The sequence below is a fragment of the Hemibagrus wyckioides genome, linkage group LG09 (assembly GCF_019097595.1).
Source record: "Hemibagrus wyckioides isolate EC202008001 linkage group LG09, SWU_Hwy_1.0, whole genome shotgun sequence".
In the NCBI taxonomy this organism is placed as follows: domain Eukaryota; kingdom Metazoa; phylum Chordata; class Actinopteri; order Siluriformes; family Bagridae; genus Hemibagrus; species Hemibagrus wyckioides.
In genome coordinates this window covers 21,238,108-21,258,262 of record NC_080718.1, presented here as the reverse complement: position 1 = coordinate 21,258,262, position 20,155 = coordinate 21,238,108, and the positions used below count along the sequence as shown (strand labels likewise).

The 20,155-nt window shown below is 39.7% G+C and overlaps 1 protein-coding gene across 1 annotated transcript in view; it reads left to right on the top strand.

Moving 5' to 3' along the window:
* The window catches only part of eipr1 (EARP complex and GARP complex interacting protein 1), a 41,023-nt gene extending 27,534 nt beyond the window's left edge, over positions 1–13,489 (top strand). The window contains exons 7-9 of the mRNA XM_058398478.1: positions 7,597–7,764; positions 9,938–10,105; positions 12,096–13,489. Coding sequence (XP_058254461.1) covers positions 7,597–7,764; positions 9,938–10,105; positions 12,096–12,270 — 511 coding nt within the window. The 3' untranslated portion in view covers positions 12,271–13,489. The remainder of the gene's footprint in view (positions 1–7,596; positions 7,765–9,937; positions 10,106–12,095) is intronic.
* Positions 13,490–20,155: the final 6,666 nt, after the last annotated feature.

Genomic DNA, 20,155 nt, shown 5'->3' with positions numbered 1-20,155 from the left:
ATTGATAAAACATTCTGGAATCTTGAGCAAACAGTAGAAGAAATTTGACACTTTTCTGGCAACAAGCTTTAGAATTCTTAAGTTTGCAAGCTGATTGGCTCGCCACACTTCCATACAATGGCTTGAATACTGAGACACAGCTTTTTGGGGTGTTTAATAGTTACTGTACTGAGAAATCTTCATAGAACCCCATCGTTTAAAGTTAGTAAAGAGCTTTGTTTGAAGTAGTCGATGGGTAAATCTGATGCTACAGGAAAGGGGCTGTGGTTGGGTGTCAGAATGCCCCTTTCTATAAAATTTGATCCAAATATATAGCATGTTTTTTATATATGCGAATGCTTGAAATCTGGCTTTTTAGATGTCAAGTAGCAACACTTTCCTCCATTCTGACTCCGTGTGTGAGTGTGTGCAGTTGTGTCCTGTGATGAGTTGGCACCTGATCCATCACCAGTCTCTATTTTATCTTTATTTATTGAAGATAATAATAATAATAATAATAATAATAATAATAATCATAATAATAATAATAATAATAATAATAATAATAATAATAATAATAATACCATGGGAGAGTCTTCAAGACAGACAACCTTTCACGCTCCTGTTGCTTGATAATATGACAAGCTCTTATGATGATCGTGATGATGATGATGATGATGATGATTATTATTATTAAAAATAGTCATCACAGGCAGAACTGCACATGCTCACACACCCATTCGCACACTACAGACAATTTAGAGATGCAAATCAGCCTACAGTGCATCTCTTCGGATATGGGGAGGAAACCCCAAAACCCTGGGGAGAACATGCAAGCAATGCAAGTTCCCTCAAGTAGGAAAATTGAATAAACAGAATGTCATTTCTGAACACAAATATGACTGCCAGTCAACTTATTTGTGAACACGTTCTTCAGTGCAGTTTGAGTGATCAGTGATGATCTATCTGCCATAATGCAAAGACTTTCACAGAGCGTGGATCTCATTACCAAAATAATAGCAATGCATTTTCAAAGACTACAAGCAATACGGTAGCTAATTTGCACCAGCCTTTATCTTCAGATTTCGGAATGCACCGTCGGTGTCGAATACTGTGACGCACCAATTATCAGCGCATCTCTAATTTCCCTATACAGCCACGGTTTCACCCCGTTAGTGTGACGGCGTGGTGTGTGCCACTTAGTGAGGCAGGGCTGGTGCAGTGAATCATATGAAGCAGATGGGCGATGGAATGAAATGAGGCTCTGTGTGGGCTGTACAGCCAGAATAATAATCACAGCACTATTGATCCCGGGGATAACACAGAGCCAGACCTTGAGAGGATGAGTGAGGGAGAGATGGAGAACGAGTGCAGAGCAGGGAAGGAGAAAGAGAGCAAGAGAGGAGGAGATAACAGCAGGAACGGAGCTGAGATTAGAAGAGATAGGGAGGGATGGACAGTAGAGATATGAGACGAAGTCGAAACGGAGTGAGAGTTGGAGGAAAATGAAAATTGCACAGAAATGCATGGCAGAGGAAATAAAGATTAAAGGGATAAACTGTGAAGGTATAAGAGAATTGAATGTAATGTTATTCAGCATACTGTAAATGATTTTACCGTGCTATTTTTGTTTTCCTTTTACGTATTGCTTAAAATGACTGAGTAAACAAAAAATCCCTACAGGTTTATAGACAGTAAGTTGGATAGACGTTGTAATTTATATGTTAATATACAAGGACCGTAACGAAATCACAATTTCAAACACAGCAGCACATGTAAGTTATTTTCCAGTGACAGAGGAACTCTGACTGTGCCAGTGCTAAATCAAAGGACAGGATATATTAATGCAGTCGTTCTAATATGGTATTGTTTCCATAGTAACAACTAGTTCACAGTCTACATTACAAACAGATTGTATTATTTAACAAAGAAAAATAGTTGATATGATGATGTGGTTCTTTCCATAAAGAGACGTTTATTTAACATTTATTCATTGCCAGAGGCTAAAAAAAAATTTGCACTGGCTTCGTTGTGTCCTTATTAGGTATTGAATGTCACTCCATAGTTGTGCTTTATGGCTCATATGAAAGTAGATAGTCAGGGCTTTGTAGATGAAGATGTTAGCAGTCTTCAACCACTAAAATCCTGTGCAGGTTTATCCCAACAGAGGGAAAAAATGTCTGACACCAAAAGCCGACTGCATCCTGACTGCAGCGATTAAATAATTCATTTGTTTATACTGATTGAAAATGTCCGATATGTCCATTTCCATTTGGAATGGAACGCAAGTCTACTGGTAAAAAGGGTTCTAGGAGACTCCAGTGTCAGCGCTCTGTAACAGTCAGTAGATTTCCACCATGGGAGAGTCTTCAAGACAGACGAACTTTCACTCTCCTGTTACTTGATAACATGACGAGCTGTTCTGTTAAAATGATTAACTTCAGTAAATAAAAATGAAAGAGAGACTGGTGATGAAACGACGTTCCGTCTAGTATAGAGTAAATTCTTATCAGAGCACAGAGTCATATCACACCACTTCATCGTGGATTATTTTCCTATACCCGCATGCACCATCATGTTTCACTCCTCAGAAATTAGCTATGGGTGAAGGTTTTGAAAACGGATCACAATCGGTTAATATGGATCACGTAGATTGTTTAAAATGATATAGATATTGGTTGAAAACTGCTCTTAATCTCCAGAAATTATGTCCAAATATGAGGTTACGTATATCCCTTTGTTATTATTGAACCAGGGGAAATTTCTGAAAAGTCTGGAACAGACATTATAGGAAAATGCTCAGTGATGTTATTATCTTCTCTTGGCCGAAAATTCATTCATTATTTTTTTTTATATTTTGGGTAAAAAGTAACATGTTTTTAACAAGATTATACAGCATACACTTCACAATTCATTTTCATTAGGGGAGCCAATAATTTCGGAGTTGATTATATATTCACAAAAGAAGGCTTTTTGGATTTGCAGAAGGGTTATATGGTTGGAAGGAGAGTTAAAACACACACACACACGCACACACATTTCTCTCCATCCGTCCAGTTGGTTCAGCAGCTGTGTGCTAGCAGTAAGAGTGCGGTTCTCTTCTGCTCCACTGCCCATCAGACATCCTCCAGAGTGTCTGTGCTGGCTTGTCAAGAGGAGTGTGAGTCAGTACAGCGCTGCTCTGGTCAAAAAAACATCAGCTCTCTATATACGTCACACCACCGTAAAAGCAAAATAAGCAGAAAAGAAAGATCTTCGCAGATCAATTACAGCTGTTGTTTGCCATTAGAGAAAGTAGCACCAGTTTTGTTCTGTGAAGCTCTGACGTAAACAATCTGTAATCACATAAATGCGTCACTGACTCCGCTGTCGGTCTCCTGTGGAAATGACACTGGCTACTTCTGATCTCCTTCTGAGTTCAGCGAGCCGTACTGGAGTTTATAGCGTAATCATGCTCATGCAGGAAATGCTTTCGCTCCATGCGAAAGACTGACAATAATCACACTTAAAGACTGATCAGTAAATAAGTATGTGTTTACCGAAACCTTGTTTATAGCACATACACAAGCACGCTGTTTATCTGCTTTTATAAGAAAACAGGGGAATGAGGTGTAGAGCAGGCCGGTGCTTCATGTTGATGTTCTGTCTGTTCATCAGTCTGCAGCCCTGCTTGCACCTCTGAGGCACAGTGTGAGAGTGCTAGAGCGTATACACACACACACACACACACACACCACCACCACCTCCCTGCAACTGTGTGAACACTGTGCATTAGCTGTCAGCTCTGATGCCACAATACACACAGCATCTCAGGCAAACAGAAACAGAGGTGTGTGGTGCAGTGAAGCTGTACTGGGAGATAGGAAAGGACAGACTGTGTGAGAAGAGATACAGACAGACTGCTAGTGAAATTGCAGTCGCAGAGAATTGAAAAGTGATTAAAGTGTGATTGTGACGTGAATATTCACATTTGCGTGCAGAACAAATAATAGAATTCAGCTAATTAAAGAGCCGCCTTCCTTTATTCCTGGCGTTGTTTTGTGCCTGTGGTGATTCTTCTTCTCAAGGTTCATACGTAAGCTTCATACAAATACATACAATGATTTCTACAAAGTTTGAAAGATGCTCGTTTTCGAACATTGTGCTTTCAAGGTTTGAAAGATGCTTCATTGTGAAAACCAGCTGAAATATTTTGTTCTGATAGATTCAGTCACGAATTGAATACGTAAACATTTCATAGGGCTATACGCTCATATTTAGTTTTGCCAGCTGAGGAACCGGTAGTTCCAAGTAAGCTCTCTCAATAGCAGGTAGCAATTTGTGAGTAGTCAGTAATTACCTGAGCTTTGCCAGTTCTTAAATTGGCTAAAACTAATTGAAGTTACAGCCTGTGCTTGCTGCGAGGATAGGATGCACTTTCATAAGCAGGTTGCAAAATTCTCATTCATTCATCTTTATCCTGGTCAGGGTCATGATGAATACAGAGCGTTTCCTAGTAATACTAGACGCCAGGCAGAGAATTCATTCTGGATCGGATGCAAATCGAACAGTGCCGTTCATATGCATCTAGGGGCAGTTTAGCAGAGCCAGTCTGCCTACCTGCATGTTTTGTTTTGTTTTTTGATGGTAAAAGGAAACCCTGCTCAAACAAATGGAATAACATGCAAAACTCTAAACAGACCTGAGCTCAGGATCTAACCAGGGGCCTTTAAGCTGCAGCAATACTACCACCACTGTACCAACTATAATGTGCCACCCACATTTACACTGGTCAGCCATAACATTATGAGCACTGACAGGTGACGTGAACAACACTGATTATCTCCTCATCATGGCACCTGTTAGTGGGTGGGATATATTAGGCAGCAAGTGAACATTTTGTCCTCAAAGTTGATGTGTTAGAAGCAGGAAAAATGGGCAAGCGTAAGGATTTGAGTTGAATTTGACAAGGGCCAAATTGTATTGAATTGGTGAAAATGCAAGCAAAGAATCCTTCTTTTAAACTCTTACCTGTGACATATACACATATGTGATTACTTTCTATGATAGCTGCACTCATGTTTAACACGTGAATTGAACAGGCTTTTTGGCTTAAAAAGCGTGTTGTGATTGTCACGTGACACATCTTGGCCCAAATCTATGGAAAATCTGTGGTAGTTTTGAAAAACGACAAGATTTTCGCACTAGTTTCTGTGAAATCCTGGAGAAACTGTTTTATACCACCGCAAAATGAACCGTCACAACCCACAGTCATGTTCAGTTACCTTTCTGTAACATTGGGACGTAATAGAAGTAACTAATAAAACACTGTGCCCTTTGCTATCTGCCATAGCGCCATGTCTCAAAGTGTTTTATTCTTCTTTTAACTCAGCAGTTTGCCAGCAATTACATTTCTAAGCTAAGTTCACAAATACAGTGATTTTATCTCCAGTTTGCAGTCGCTGTACTATGAAGTGGCCAGTAGGCGTTCCTATCCTACTAATGGTTGCCATAGTGATAACGTTCATCAGTGTGTGTCACAACTAGCATTCCAATTTCTTGCTAAAATAAAACGTTCTGGAGGGAGATTTGGAGTTTTTGTGTTTCTGCATCATATCAGCAGTGTGTGCTCTTTGGATCACCCTTCACTCCCATTGGTAGTCGCTGTAGCAAGCCGCTATGTCGCTTCGCTGGACACGCCCACATCTAGTCGCTAACGGTCGTTGTCTCTTATGTCACCAGCTCCCATGGAAACGAATGATCTCCTGTCTATTTGTTGCTATATTTCTGAACATATCACTACAGTAATAAGTTTAATTCAATATGTCATTCAATATGTCAGATCATTTGCCTTACAGGAAGAACTACAGTCTGAGCTGCTAGTCTAGAAAAAGTAATCAACACCTTCTGAGCAATCAAGAAGTGAGAATTCAGCAAACTTTTATTACATTTAATTGCTAAAATACAGTTTCTGAGTTCCTTCTTTTATATGATAATAATGATAAAATGACTAAAATGACTAATATGATAAAATGATGTTATGTATCGAGTTTAGAGAGATTATGAGCCTGACTTTTTGTCAGATGTTTTTGTCCTGTTTTTCAGTCAGGTTTTCTTCTGTTTTTGGTAAATTGAGGACCTCTGGACCTCTGACTTTTGCTGCTGTCACTCTTATCTTCCATTACCTTTGTAAACCTCTCTACCTCAGAGAGCATTTTGGCACGCTGAAAATATGTGCCACCCACACCAACCATCTTGCCCCTTCTGCTACTGCAGGCAGAGACCCTTTACCCCCTCGCTGTGATTGCAGCCTCATTTCCAATGGATGTGTGAAATGCTTTTTATGTGTGTGTGTGTGTGTGTGTGTGGTGTGTGAGTGTTAGGCTGTTGTCATGGCAACAGAGGTCTCGAAACGCCACAGACATGACCGGATCTCCTCATTCGTGTCCTTTCATCAGCACCACCAGCTGACTGGTGCTGGGGGCTCTGCTTAACTTATATGTACGAAAACCAGAGGGGGAGCTCTGCTGACTGGACCATGTCATGTCCCGAGGCTTTATGTGCGAAAGCGACCTGATCCCTGTCACTTTTTTATAATTTTTTTTTTTTCAGAATGTGTCCCCCGAAACCCAGGATTTGCCTGGTCGGGTCCCAATTTCAGATTTGCAAGCGTGGAAGACTTTGGAGCGGTGAGGCTAACCCAATTTCCTGCTCCATTTCTCTGGCTAGCTTTATCGGCCGCCGCTCCTCGACCTTGTATGGGTGGCGGAGTTTGTAACCGAAGGCTAAAGGTCACCGCTGTTACGTGTGCACGGTGGAAAGTGTGCCGTTATCTAGAATATGTCTGCTTTAGTTTGGTTTGTGATGCATCTTGACAAATGAAAAGCTCTCCCTTTTAGTAAGATGAGATGATGAGTGATGACGTTTTTTTTTTTTTCCTTAGTCTACTCTACTGATGTCTTAATATTCATACATCATCACATAATGGAACCGGACGTTTTAACCTTTGCCTGTGCTTGGCAACCACGAGCTCCCGCAGAACGATATGAATTGAGACTTTAATCTTGACCTAATTGAAGCCCCCTACGCTCCCCTCTGGTCAAATTTCCTCACCCCTAGTTTTAATAAGCTTTTTAATTAGCATGTTAATTGCATAATGAGATCAGTGGACGGTGAGATAGCCAGCTAACAGAGACGGAAAGAGCAAGGCGGAGCAGTGCGCTAGAGATGTTGAAGGACCCCAGGCACCCCTGTCAGTCGCCCATACTAATGAAGCCGAGGTCCTTCAGACGAAGTTCATACGCATACATTGGCTTTTACAAGTTCTTGCAAACCGAACACACACTCTTTGGTCTAGGAAGTCATCACTTTGCATGAGGACTATTGCAGCCTGCGACAAGCTTTATGACTTGTCACATTTTTATATGATATGAGATGGAGGTTTGGCCTTCAGAGCTACAGCACCAGACTGCATTTGATTGATGAGAAATCTATGTCACTCACTGACTCTCTCTCTCTCTCTCTCTCTCTCTCTCTCTCTCGCTCTCTCTATGCTTTAATTCGATATCACCACATATTTTCCCTCTCTCGTTCATTATCACCGTATAGCGACTCTTTCTCTTTCTCTCTCCCACACAGTCAGATCTACTGCATTGAGAATGCCCATGGGCAGTTGGTGCGAGATTTGGACTTCAACCCCAACAAGCAGTACTACCTGGCCAGCTGCGGGGACGACTGTAAGGTCAAATTCTGGGATGTGAGACACATCAACGAGCCTGTCAAAACCCTGGAGGAGCACTCCCACTGGTTAGAGGCACACAAACACAACCAGAGTGTAGAGATAAACACATAAGCATCACTTTTGTGTGCAAAAGCGGATGAATTTCAGCTCAAGCATGACCATCCATACAAACAAAGGATTGCCTCATGGATTTGTAAGCTCAGTAAACCAACACTGAAAGCTTGGTTTTTTCAGCGGATGTGCAGTTTGTGTCTTGCGTGCGTTGACGTTTTAATTAGCTTTATATCTGCAACAGTATTTCGTGTCTCATTTAGAGGTCATGTATATGAGGCAGTTTGTTATTTATCAGCCTTACCCCTCCCTAAAAAACACACACACACACACACAACAATCACTGCATAAAGTGTCAGGCATTGGATGCTATCTCTTGAAAACACAGCACCACTGTATCTATAACAACCCAGTTTTGATCCTATTTAGATAAGAAATTATGGTCCTGCAGTGCGCCTGCGCTCTGCTCGTTTTTTGTCATTTGTTCAGTTGGCAGCAAGGCCTTCGCTGAGCCTTGGGAGGGAGGAATTAGGGAATATTTTAGGACGGAAGCAGATTAGTTAGGCTGTAGGAGCAGGGTTGACTGAGTCAGATTTAGCTGTCGACAGCCAAGTTATCCTCCAACAATCCCTTTCTATGAGGAGCTGGGATCGTCTCCTGAGCCATGCCTGAGGCTTAGAGAGAGAGGGAGAGAGAGGGAGAGAAAGAGAGAGAGAGGGAGAGAAAATGTTAGCGAGGTGGAAAAACAAGGAGAAAATTGAAGTAGGGGAGGGAAATTAGGAGCTAGGCAGTTTTTCAGCAGAGCAGAATTAAGCGAGAAGCCAAGTTTCCAAAATAACAATGAAAATGAGGTTCTATAGGCAAAGAATTAGCCTCTCAGAACATTCAGTTCTTAATTTACTAAAAGTTTGATTGTGTAAAATGTGGGATCATGCCCAGAAAGGAATATACAAGCTGATTTATTAACAGGGTCTATAGTGGATTGTGTCTTTTACCAGAGCAAAACAACACGTTTTGCAGGTTCACTGTAATGAATCGACGTGCTTCTACCTAAAAGTACAAAATAGCAGGAGGCGTCGACAGAGAAAGATTAACTTAGCACCAGCAATGTGATTTACGAAACCTGTGTATAAACCTTTTTCCACCATTCGGGGACAAAATAAAACCTTTATTTTATTAAGCTTTTGTTGCTCAGTAACTCACAGGTTCTAATTGTGGTTGCACGTGACTTTACACATACAGTAAAGTATAGCAGATCTCTGTGAGATAATCAGCACATACAAATGCATCATTTCTATTGTTTTGCTCCGCCTACTTTATACATGATGTCATTTTAAGCCTAATGCCATTGGTTATTCTCAATGTTTCTACCTCGTATTGCCTCTAAGAGCTTTTCCGAGCCAACGTCGCCTCTGGCTTCGTCATTGCTCATACATGTCGAATGTCTTTTGTTAAAAAAAGCGATACAAATTAAGTTGTAAATAATAACACAACTTATAACACAACACTTTATATATATATGTAATCCAGAGGAACTGGATATATGGATATATATATATATATATATATATATATATATATATATATATATATATATATATATATATATATATATATATATATATATCCAGTTCCTCTGGATTCTGAACAAAAAATCAAAGCAAGGGCCACAATATTCAGAAGAGATTTTCAAAATGACCACAGCTTTTATGCAGATTTGGACCAAGACACGTCATGTGACCTGATGACAGACCGGTCATCAGCCTCTTCGAATCACTTGTGTCGAACATGAGTACAGCTATCATGGAATGTAATTACATATGTGGCTTCACCGGTAGGAGCTTAAAAGAAGAATCATGTGCATGCAATTTCACAATGCAAGTAGTTTTCTGGTAAAAGAAAAAGCATTGCAAGTTGTGTCCCTATTTTAAAAAACAATAATAATAAGTTTTTAATTTTTATTTTTTTACAACAGTCACAAAAAAAAAACTCCTTGAGAGACGATAAAACTCATTGCACCCACTTGTTAATATTTTATTTTTATTTTATATATTTTTTTAATAATTATATAGTTAATATGTTATTAAAACAGGGCCCCTGTATGCAGTATTTAATTTTTTTCTATTATTATTATTATTATTATTATTATTGTTGTTGTTGTTGTTGTTGTTGTTGTTGTTGTTTCAGGGTGTGGAGCGTGAGGTATAACCACTCCCATGACCAGCTGCTGCTTACAGCCAGTAGTGACAGCAGAGTGATCCTGTCCAACATGGTTTCCATTTCCTCTGAGCCCTTTGGGCACCTCGTAGATGACGACGACCTCAGTGACAGCGAGGAGAATCATCATGAGGAAAAGTCTGTTTTACTCTCTGTGTTTTACGCCTTTTCCTTCTCTATGTGGTAGATTTCTCTTTTGTCGGTTTCTTGTAAACGTCTGTGGGGAGTTTTACTAGTATTAATGTTCTCTTCGTGTTCATGTGGATTTTCTCCAGGATGAGCTCTCTGGTTTCCAACAACCTTCCAAAAAACATAGCAGTAGATCCTGTAGATTGTCAACCATAAATTGCCCCAAGGTGTGATTTGAGTGTGTGTGTGTGTGTGAGTGATAGTGTGTGTGTGTGTGTGTGTGTGTGTGTGTGCGTGCACCTGGTACACTGTGGCGATGAAAGAATGAATGAACACTTGTTCAGATGCTCTGATGTCATTGAGATACAACATTAATGGAAATATAATCTTTAAATTTCCTTTTGGGATAAATAAAGTATCCCCGCGGTGCACAGTACGGCTGGAGGAACGAGTCTGGCCAATCGGAATGCCCCATTCATTTAATCACGGTTTGTGATTGGCTGCTGGTTATGTGTGAAGTTGGGAAAAGGGAAGCAGAATTCTCCAGCATCCTAGTTCTTCGTGCATCACTTTCATTTTGTTTGTTTTTTTACGTTTTTTCTGCAAGCCCTATTATGTCGCCCAAACACTCTGCACCTTCTAAGGCTTCTGGCAAGGAACATACATACATATAGTACTCACTATAAATGTGATATTTCTATGAATTTACCCCAAATCCATCTCGTTATATGCTTGCAAATGTTTTATGTGTGTGTTTAAAGAGTGTGTGGAGGCTAATTTGTGGATTAAACAATTAAAAAAAAGCATTTGGGGGTGGTGTCCGTGTATCGTAGATTTTCGTTTATCGCTGGTGGGTTTGGAACGTAACCCCCATGATAAACATGGGATTACTGTAGAAATGTGATTGAACTAATTTCTAATAGGCAATTATTTCGAAGTAGTCATTGTATTTCTGTGGCTGACCCACTAATAGTGATGGATTATGGTGTTATTGTAGGTTTATGTAGGTTAGGTTCTGTAACAACATTGTTCTAGCCTGTATATAGTGAACATACACGGTGAATAGAAAGTTAATGAGAAATTGCACTCTGTAGCTAAAGAAGTGTGTAACTGGTTAAAGAGAAGAAGTAAACAAGAACAAGTCACCATTTTACATTTGAGGAAGTTTTGAATCCATGAGCAAGACCCCAAAACATTTAGACCTTTTACCAAGGCTTTAGGCATCTTGCTTTCCATAGTGCTGCTACACACAAACACATGAACCCCAATCCACTCTTCTTTAACTTTATCGTTACAGAACGGTTAAAAAAGAAGTAGAAACTTGTTTTAAGCAGTCTTTATGCTGGATTTCTCACCAGGGTGTAGCAAAATCAGTCTTGGTGGAATGTTGTTTTGGAGGGATTCAGTGTACAGCTAATTTTACTTGGCTAGCTAGTTTATTGTTTATGAGACATTATGTGGACTGACATAGTGATGAAGTTTCTTGTTTTTTTTACATCTTCCAGAAAGTCATGACCCTGTCCCCATGCTCTTGGTTTCTATTACCCAATGCGTCCGAGAAATAGTTGTGGAAAACTCATTATATGCTATTAACGAAGTGTTTTCATTTATTAGAAAGTTCTTATAGTTGCTATATTAGTCTGTTTGGCTTGAATTGAGTTACTCCAAACCTCGAAATCTCAAGACAAGTAGTCCTGTAATTAATATTGATGAATCTAATGGCTATTTGAATAGAAATGTGTGGAAAGTTCAGGAATTAATAAGCTCTCTGACTCCAATAAATAAAAATATTATTAATTAGTCTTTACCCCTGCTTTGAACTGTCTTCATTACTTTAATGCCTTCCTGCTTTAATTGCTCCTGGTTTCTTGTCTATTGCCCTGTTTTCCAGTAAGCTTAATTTGAGTAGAAGTGGTTAGAAATAAGTAAATAAATAAATACATACATAAACATGACATGTGTAACCAGGTGTGACTGAACTTCTGTTTCCTGTGTGCAGGAGCAAAGAGCCACTCCAGGACAGCATCATTGCTACATACGAGGAGCACGAGGACAGCGTGTATGCAGCGGAGTGGTCTTCGGCCGATCCCTGGCTCTTTGCTTCACTCAGTTATGACGGGAGGCTGGTGATTAACAGAGTGCCCCGGGCTCTGAAATACCGCATTTTACTGTAGCATGACTAAAGCTGGTGTATGAGAATGAAAACCGTTTTTCGGACCACTGAGCGCAAGAGACGGGAGAGTAACGAATGTTAAACACTGAGCAAAAGATTGAAAGAGAGAGAGAGAGAGAGAGAGAGAAGAAGGAAAGTTGGATCACATCTGCATTATAAACACACGGCCGCTATTAACACTACCAATTAGAGGCAGCCCCGGAGAGTTAGAGTGATGGCTGCAAGGCTGTTTGAAGGAGAGGAGGCTGGAGGGCATGGAGTGGCGTATGGCTTTGAAAAAGCCCCTCGAGTTGATCGCCAGCGTCTATTCTGTTGGTTATGTTAGAAGCTTGCTTCATCTCATCCAGCCTCGGGCACCACCGCTGAGTAGAAAGTGCAGCCAGGGAGAACGGCGTGCCAGGGGCAGCATGGCACAGCGGGGCCACTCTCCTCTAGCCTTCACTTCTCTTCTCCTTTACTCACCACAAGCATAGCAAACTCCACACTAACAGCTCAGGCTGGAGGGACTGAGATGACAAATGCATCCAAACTTTAAAATCGTTAACGTGAACATCTCGGTGCGTATTACCCGTTCTGTAATAAGTGACATTTTGTTATTTAACAGCTCAATAAATCGTGACCTTAATATTATAAGGTTCTCTCTGGGTTCTGAATGAATGAGAGATGCGACTTTGTAATATTAAGCTCACAAAATGCTTTCACAGTCTGAAAACTGCACTGCAAAAAAAAAAAAAATGAGAGCAGGTAAAAAAATATAGCTGGGTGGGTGGGGTGAGGTGGGGTGGGCTGTGGGTGATCTTATATTTCTAATATCAAATATAAGATAATTCAGTCTGTTTTTAGAAACTGTAAATTGTCTTGTTCTTTTGGAAGATTGGAAGGAACTTTGCTTCTTTCTAAAAGTTCTTGCTTAAATAATTTATTTTAAAACAACACTATTTCACAAAATGTTCCAGAAGTAGGTTTAATCATCATATTTGGTTTATTGTAACTGTATAATCAAAAATTCTAGAAAAATCTGACTATATTCACAATGTTTTCACTTCCTAATGTGTTATTTTTTTGCAGCGTGGCTTTGTAAAATCCGGTAATGAACGGTTTCTATTCTTTGTACTTATTCTCAGTTTGCAATGTTACAAATATTCCACATGGTTTGACTGATTATTCTGATTGTCCTCGTACATTCCAAATAAAATGGATTTGAAAGGCCAAGAATTTGTGGTTCAGCAGTGCTTGTGACTGTTTTAACGCACTGCATCGTATTTTCAATGCATTTCTTCATAGACAGTTTTATTCTATTTAATAGATTCAGAGTTGTTTGAGCTGCGTTCTGCTCAAGCTCGTACCTTATCCGAAATAAGATGCCCCCGACATGGAATTCCTGCTTAGAAAGTCAGGAAGATCTACTGAGACCTGAGTAGAGGACATGTCATATGAACATCTCCGTGTCATGTGACAACATCATTCACCCAAAGCATCTTTGATTCACGTGTCGTACATGAGCACAGCGATCATAGAAAGTAATTACATATGTGTCTTTATTGGTCGGAGTATAAAAGAAGAATCCTGTGCTTGCGAGTAGTTTTCTGCAAAAAAAGCACAAAAATCTCAGCAAAATCTTTTAAAAAAGCTTCATCAGAATCTTATGAAATCCTAGAGGGACTTATTAACTGATAATCACTAATATTAGTTAGCTACCTAGCTTGTTGCAAACAAACACAAACATTCATGGAGACGTCCATGTTTTTTCCTACTTTGGAACTTGAAGTCGAGTTGATTCTGTAGATGTACTTCCTTTTGAAACAGGAAGTCAGAGTGATGCTGTGTCCTTGACTGCTTCACACAATGATAGTGTTTGGGATTCATCACACCCCTAAACAAGATCTAAACAAACTAGCTGAGTTAACCTAGTAGTTAAGTAGGTAGTTAGTGAACTAGCTAAATGAGTTTATATTGTGAGCATTTTTTTCATTTTGGAGGATTTCCTGCTGCCGTCCATCCCCATATCTGTCAACTTTAACAAGATTATATTGAGATGCTGTATGGTTTTTGGAGTTATGCAACACATGCTTCTGCCAAGGTGAGCCGTCAGCGGTGTCGATGGTACTGAAGAGCCGCAGGGGTTATCATCGAGATGCATCTGACGTATCTGAATGATAGGTTTATGATTAATTTATAGTATTGTACTACCTGATAAAAAGATGGAAAAGCCCTGATGGTTTACAAAGAAGGAATTGTGTTCTCAATCATTCTGAGGAAGCAAGAAGTCGGTAGCCCCAAGTTGGTAAAGCACTCAATCTAAAAAGTGCCTGTCATAAAACTGGTGAACTTGCACAAATTCTACCTTATTCCATGTGTAAAATTCTCAACTAAGGGATGGCTGGATAAAGAAACAGTGTTCAGGGACCATGTTTGGTGCTAATGAGCTGCTGCTCTAGAGCAAGACCCATCCCTGGGGGTGTGACAGACATGCATTGGAACCTCAGCATATGAATGCCCTCCCTTGTAAATTTTTGCCTTAAGATTTAAAATTTTGCAAGAAATTAGCATCGGCATATGAAGCTTTTTTGTCATACAAACAAACCGAACTGAATGTCGGCTAAGTTTCACATATATCCAGGAGCCGTTCGAAACTTGTTTGCGTCAGAGGCCAACCGAAGTGAGTTTATGAATTTTACGAATTTTTTTTCAGTCAGTGAAAGCTGTTTCGTATGAGTCAACCCACGATAACAACATTGCCTTCGGTGTGTGTTCAAAAGCTACGTGATTTTTCAAGCGTATTTTTGTAGACAGATTGGTGGTGGGTGTGGTCTGTTCTATTTTTTAGCCCAAGCATGGTGGCATGACTTCCTGTGAGGAGCCTTGACATGGAACGCTCAGCTTGGGTCAGTTCTTTGTAAGCAGCCATACAGTTTACATAGGCTTCATGATGGTAATTTTGCTAATATTTTTGGGTGGCTGGAACGGATTATCTGCATTTACATTATTTCTTATGAGTTTCGCGATACAGATTTTCACCTCCGGAATAAATAAAATTCGTATGCCGAGGTTCCACTGTATTGTAGAGAGCTTTTAATTGGTTGAGCATTTAAAAAATGCTTACAGCAAGTTTGCTTCATACCTTCGGAGTTGGGGGTTTGAGTCCTGCCTCTCCCTTGTATGCATGTTCTCCGCATATTTTATGGGGCTTCCTCTGGGTGCTCAGTTTTCCTCCCTCAGTCCAAAGACATGCGCTGTAGACTGATTTGCATCTCTGTATTGTCGGTAGCATGTGATAGTGTGTGTGTGTGTGTGTGTGATTGTGCCCTGTGATGGGTTGGCACATCGTCCAGGGTGTCCCCCGACTCGTGCCTCATGTCCCCTGGTATAGACTCCTTGTGACCCTGTGTAGGATAAATGGTACAGAGGATGGATGGATGGATGGATGGATGGAGATACTCATTTATACATTTATATTATTTTTCCCCCTTAAATATACCATCATGTTCGTGTCTCCTATGCTAAAAGACAGGTACAACAATCTCTAGTGAGAACAGAACGTTCTGAATTCCTAATTCCTTTATTAAGTCTGCAGCATTTCTCCACCATTCTGCTGCAGTACTGCTTTGTCTTCCTACTGGCTTAGTGAGGTTAAAATGGGTTGAGACTTTAGGGACGCTCTTCCTCTCCCTCTCACTCCTCCTTAACTCAGAATTTTATTGCCTGTCACTATGGTATAGTCTGCACAGCCCTGGCTTCCCCTCCTCTTCCTGTCCTGCTCTTGACATGTGTGCTGGTGTGTGGCGATGGAGCGAGGTTCCTGTGATCAACCTGACAGCTGTAGAGGCATGGTGCAGTGTGGTGCATGTGTGTGTGTGTGTGTGTGTGTGCTCTGCTCTACCTCCAGCACCCCGTGTGTCTCCACTGTGCCTGAGAGGTCCTTTCAGCTGGCACACACTCCACAATTGGTGGGCTGAGAGATGAGTGCCAAAGGGGATTCAGAAAAGGAAAAATTGAAACAGAAATGTTACGTACTTTAGAAAAACGGCTACAAGTGTCATGAGATGTATAGTGGAGGTTGTGTTTCTTCCACAGAGTGAATAACATGAGGCAATTCTATTAAAATAAGTAGTATTATTTACTGCATTAACTTTACATACAGTGTTTTACTCTATAACATTTGGAGTCTAATAGTCTAGTATAAAATAGAGTCAGGGTGCTGCTGGATTTCAGCGTGAGATGTTTTTGGGATACATAGAATTTTAGTGGTTGAATGAAACACCTTCAAATTTTAGATGAACAAGCACTTGGGACATCGCAGAGAACAGAAATGGGTTTGATATCACCATTTTATTTGAAGATTTAAACATTTGTGTACAAAAAGTGTGGGTTTTTTTGGATAGAGCATTTAATTTTTCAATGACTAGTACAGAAGTCAATCATCATAGCAAGTTTGCCTCATACCTCTGGAGTTGGGGGTTTGAGTCCCACCTCTGCCATTTGTGCATGTTCTCCCCATGATTCAGGGGTTTTCATCTGGGTTCTCCGTTTTCCTCCCGTAGTCCAAAGGTATGTGCTGTAGACTGATTCACATCTCTAAATTGTTGGTTGTGTGTGTGTGTGTGTTTGTGTGTGTGTGTATACCCTGTGAAGGGTTGGCACCTTTTCCCGGTTTGTGCCTTGTGTCCCCTGGTCAAGCTTCCTGTGATCCTGTGTAGGATAAATGGTTCAGAAGATGGATAGATGGAGGGAGCTACAAAACACATATATATGTGTATCTTTTTTTCTAAATGTACTATCATATTAGTATCTCCAGTGTGTGTGTGATTGTGCCCTGGCACCTTGTCCAGGGTGGCCCCCGGCTTGTGCCTTGGGGCATCTCAATGAGCAGAAATGGGTTTGATATCACCATTTAATTTAATCAAAAGTGTATTTTTTATGAATATATTGCCTCTATTAGGCTAGGTAAAAACAGAAACAACTACAAATTCATAAAACACTCTGTCTCTCCTTTCATATGAGGCATTAAGCATCACTGGAGTGCAACATGACAAAGAAATTCAATGCTGAAAATTGGCACAAACAAAACAGGCTCAAATTCTTCAAATTTTCTTTGGCCTCTGGTAAAAAAAAAGAGTTAATGTCTGTCATTTTATATACAATAATGTCATTTCACTGTTATTTCTTTATCATTTTTAACAGTAGTCATTCTCACAAAACAGAAATCTGGTTGTAGATTTGAAGAAAACTCCCTGAGACGCAGTGAGGAAGTATAGTAGTATACATTTTTCCAATAGTAGTATCGATTAATACGATATAAACGCCCACTTGGTATCATGTGAGTCATTTTTTTAAGCCGGCTTTGCTGCCACATCCGTAACACGTCATGAACGTTGACTGAGAAGCTGAATGCGAAATAAAATAATGCGTGTAACAACCATGAAAGAAGTGAATTATTTTCTCAGTTATTGATGGAATTGAATAGACTAAGCACACATCTACCCAACAGAGTATAGATTACGAACGATCGTTTTGTACGGTTTGAACAAAAGAGCTGTTTGACAGCAAGCACAGCGTTTTGGTTAATTGTGCTCGCTACTTGGAAGAGATGCGGCATGATTACGTACTTGAAACACTTGATTTTAACCAAAATAGCAATGAACATTGTTGCCTCTCTCTTTCTAACACATTCACAGATTTTTAGTAGAATTTACTAGATGCTACATTAGTAGTTTTTGTCTACAGGATGATGATGTGGTTTGTAAGCATTAATCCAATAACTCTCACTTGTGTGTGTGTGTGTGTGTGTGTATAGCAGCCCAGTTATATCTACAGATTCTTTTGTATGCAGCAAATTTTCTCCTACTGTATCCGCAGTCCCCTTATTGAATTATTTCATATTCATTTTGATGTGGCTGAAGGCTCTATAGCATGTCTCTATTGTTGCACTTGCGTGTCTGTAATATTTAAATAATATTATTAAAACCTCGGGGTCACTGATGTGCAGTCTGTGGAGGGCAGAGCCAGAATTGGATTCAGCTGCTCCACAAATGAAATTAGATTTCATTTAATAATTTATTCATGTCTGCTATGTAGGAGAGCAACCTTCAGGGAGCCCAGGTGATGATTACCAACGCGCCACTCTCATTAGCATTCAGAAATATGCATAATCCCTCTAAAAGAAAATGATGCACAAACAGCAGCAGGGATCTGCGGGAAGTAATGACGAGAGAGAGTGGAGCAGAACGAATTATCAGAGGCCACTGTGTTAGCCTTGGGAGGATGAAGTGTGGAGGCTACATGGGAAACTCGTGTTGTTTTGCGAAGAAGAGACATGTGTCCAGATGGAGGGGTGTCGTATAGCACCCTCTCATGTGGAGTAGGGGTTTTTTTTTGTCCCCCCCCCTCCTTAATGTTTCTCAGGCTTCTGCACCTATTCCTGAATATGAAGAGATAAGGATCTTCTGGAGAAATCTTCTGGCTTGTTTTTTTATTCTTAAATAAAACAAATATGCCTTTAAACACATCTCATCTATTTCCATTATGCAGTAACCTAACAGCATTTTATTTTTCATAAGGGTTCAGCCACGAAACAACAACTCAAATAGTAACCAAATAATTATTATTCCTACAAATGGAGACAAGACGCCATAATACCATTATGCACCAGTAGGATACTGTTATTGACACTGGGTTTTGCTTTTCCAGTTGTCACGAGCCTTAAGGCTTTTTGTAGTGTGGAAGAGAATATTATTCCAAACACTTGCATACAAATATTATTGTCAGTCTTTGATGTTTCTTTGCCTAGCACACATAGAGGCTTAGTGACAAACAGCGCAGAGATGAGGGAAGGCCTGCAATATAAGCGGCTTATACTGCATCATTCCTCCCAAGATAAAGTGCACTTGCTCCTGCAAAATAGCTGGAATATATCAATGTTTGTTTATTTACTTTTTGGTTGAACATATTTTTTACACTAAATATTTGTTTATTTCTTCCTTCTTCTTCTTCTTTTTTTTTTTTTTACACTAAATAATATTTCTTTTTTTGTGTGTGAAAAAATATTTCTTTTTTTGTGTTCTTGTTTGGTTATATAATTTTTTTTTATATATATTTTTAATGGTATTGTGATTTTACACTAATCAAATATCACCAGCTTCTAAAAAGGTAATAATGTCCACTAGCTATTATTTATAGTCTTCTTTCTCGCAAGCTAAACGATTAATTAGATCTGGAGGCCTGTAATTGCTTTCATTTCTTGCATCCTCCTGTATAGAGATGCCCTGTGAGCAACAGGAAAGACATATTGAGCAAGCTAATATTAGATGGAGAACAGTAATCGGGCATTGTCCACTAATTTAAATATGTTGATTAGTTGAATGTTTACTGATGGTAGGAAATATATGCTGTTTTCTTTAAGGCACTCGGTAAAGGTTGGTACATAAGACTTTGTCAGAAGAGTTGGATAATGTATATGCTGCCATGAGTAAAGATAAGACACTAAGAGCATCTCAAATTGCATATTTATGCACTATTGTGTAGTAGAAATAGTACAGGAGTGTCTTCACAATAAAAATTCCAAGAAGAAGAAGATCATGGTTTCAATGTTTCTATGCCATATTTAGTAGACACTACAGTCTAGTGTATGAGGGTAGTATTGTCTCAAATGGAACAGTAATGTTTTATTACTTAATGGAAGTATAATCTGTTTCCCAGTCCATGGCGAACACATGTAATGCAGTGCTGCTAGCTTTGGTAGAATTCTTAGTATTTAATTCCAAAAAGTCCAAAAGCTTTTATTGTCATTATAGTTATATAAACTTGGTACAGTACACAAGACCGTGTTGCTATATAAAAGACAGTGCAGTACCATCTAGTACACAGATTTGTAATGAATAAAGTGCAAC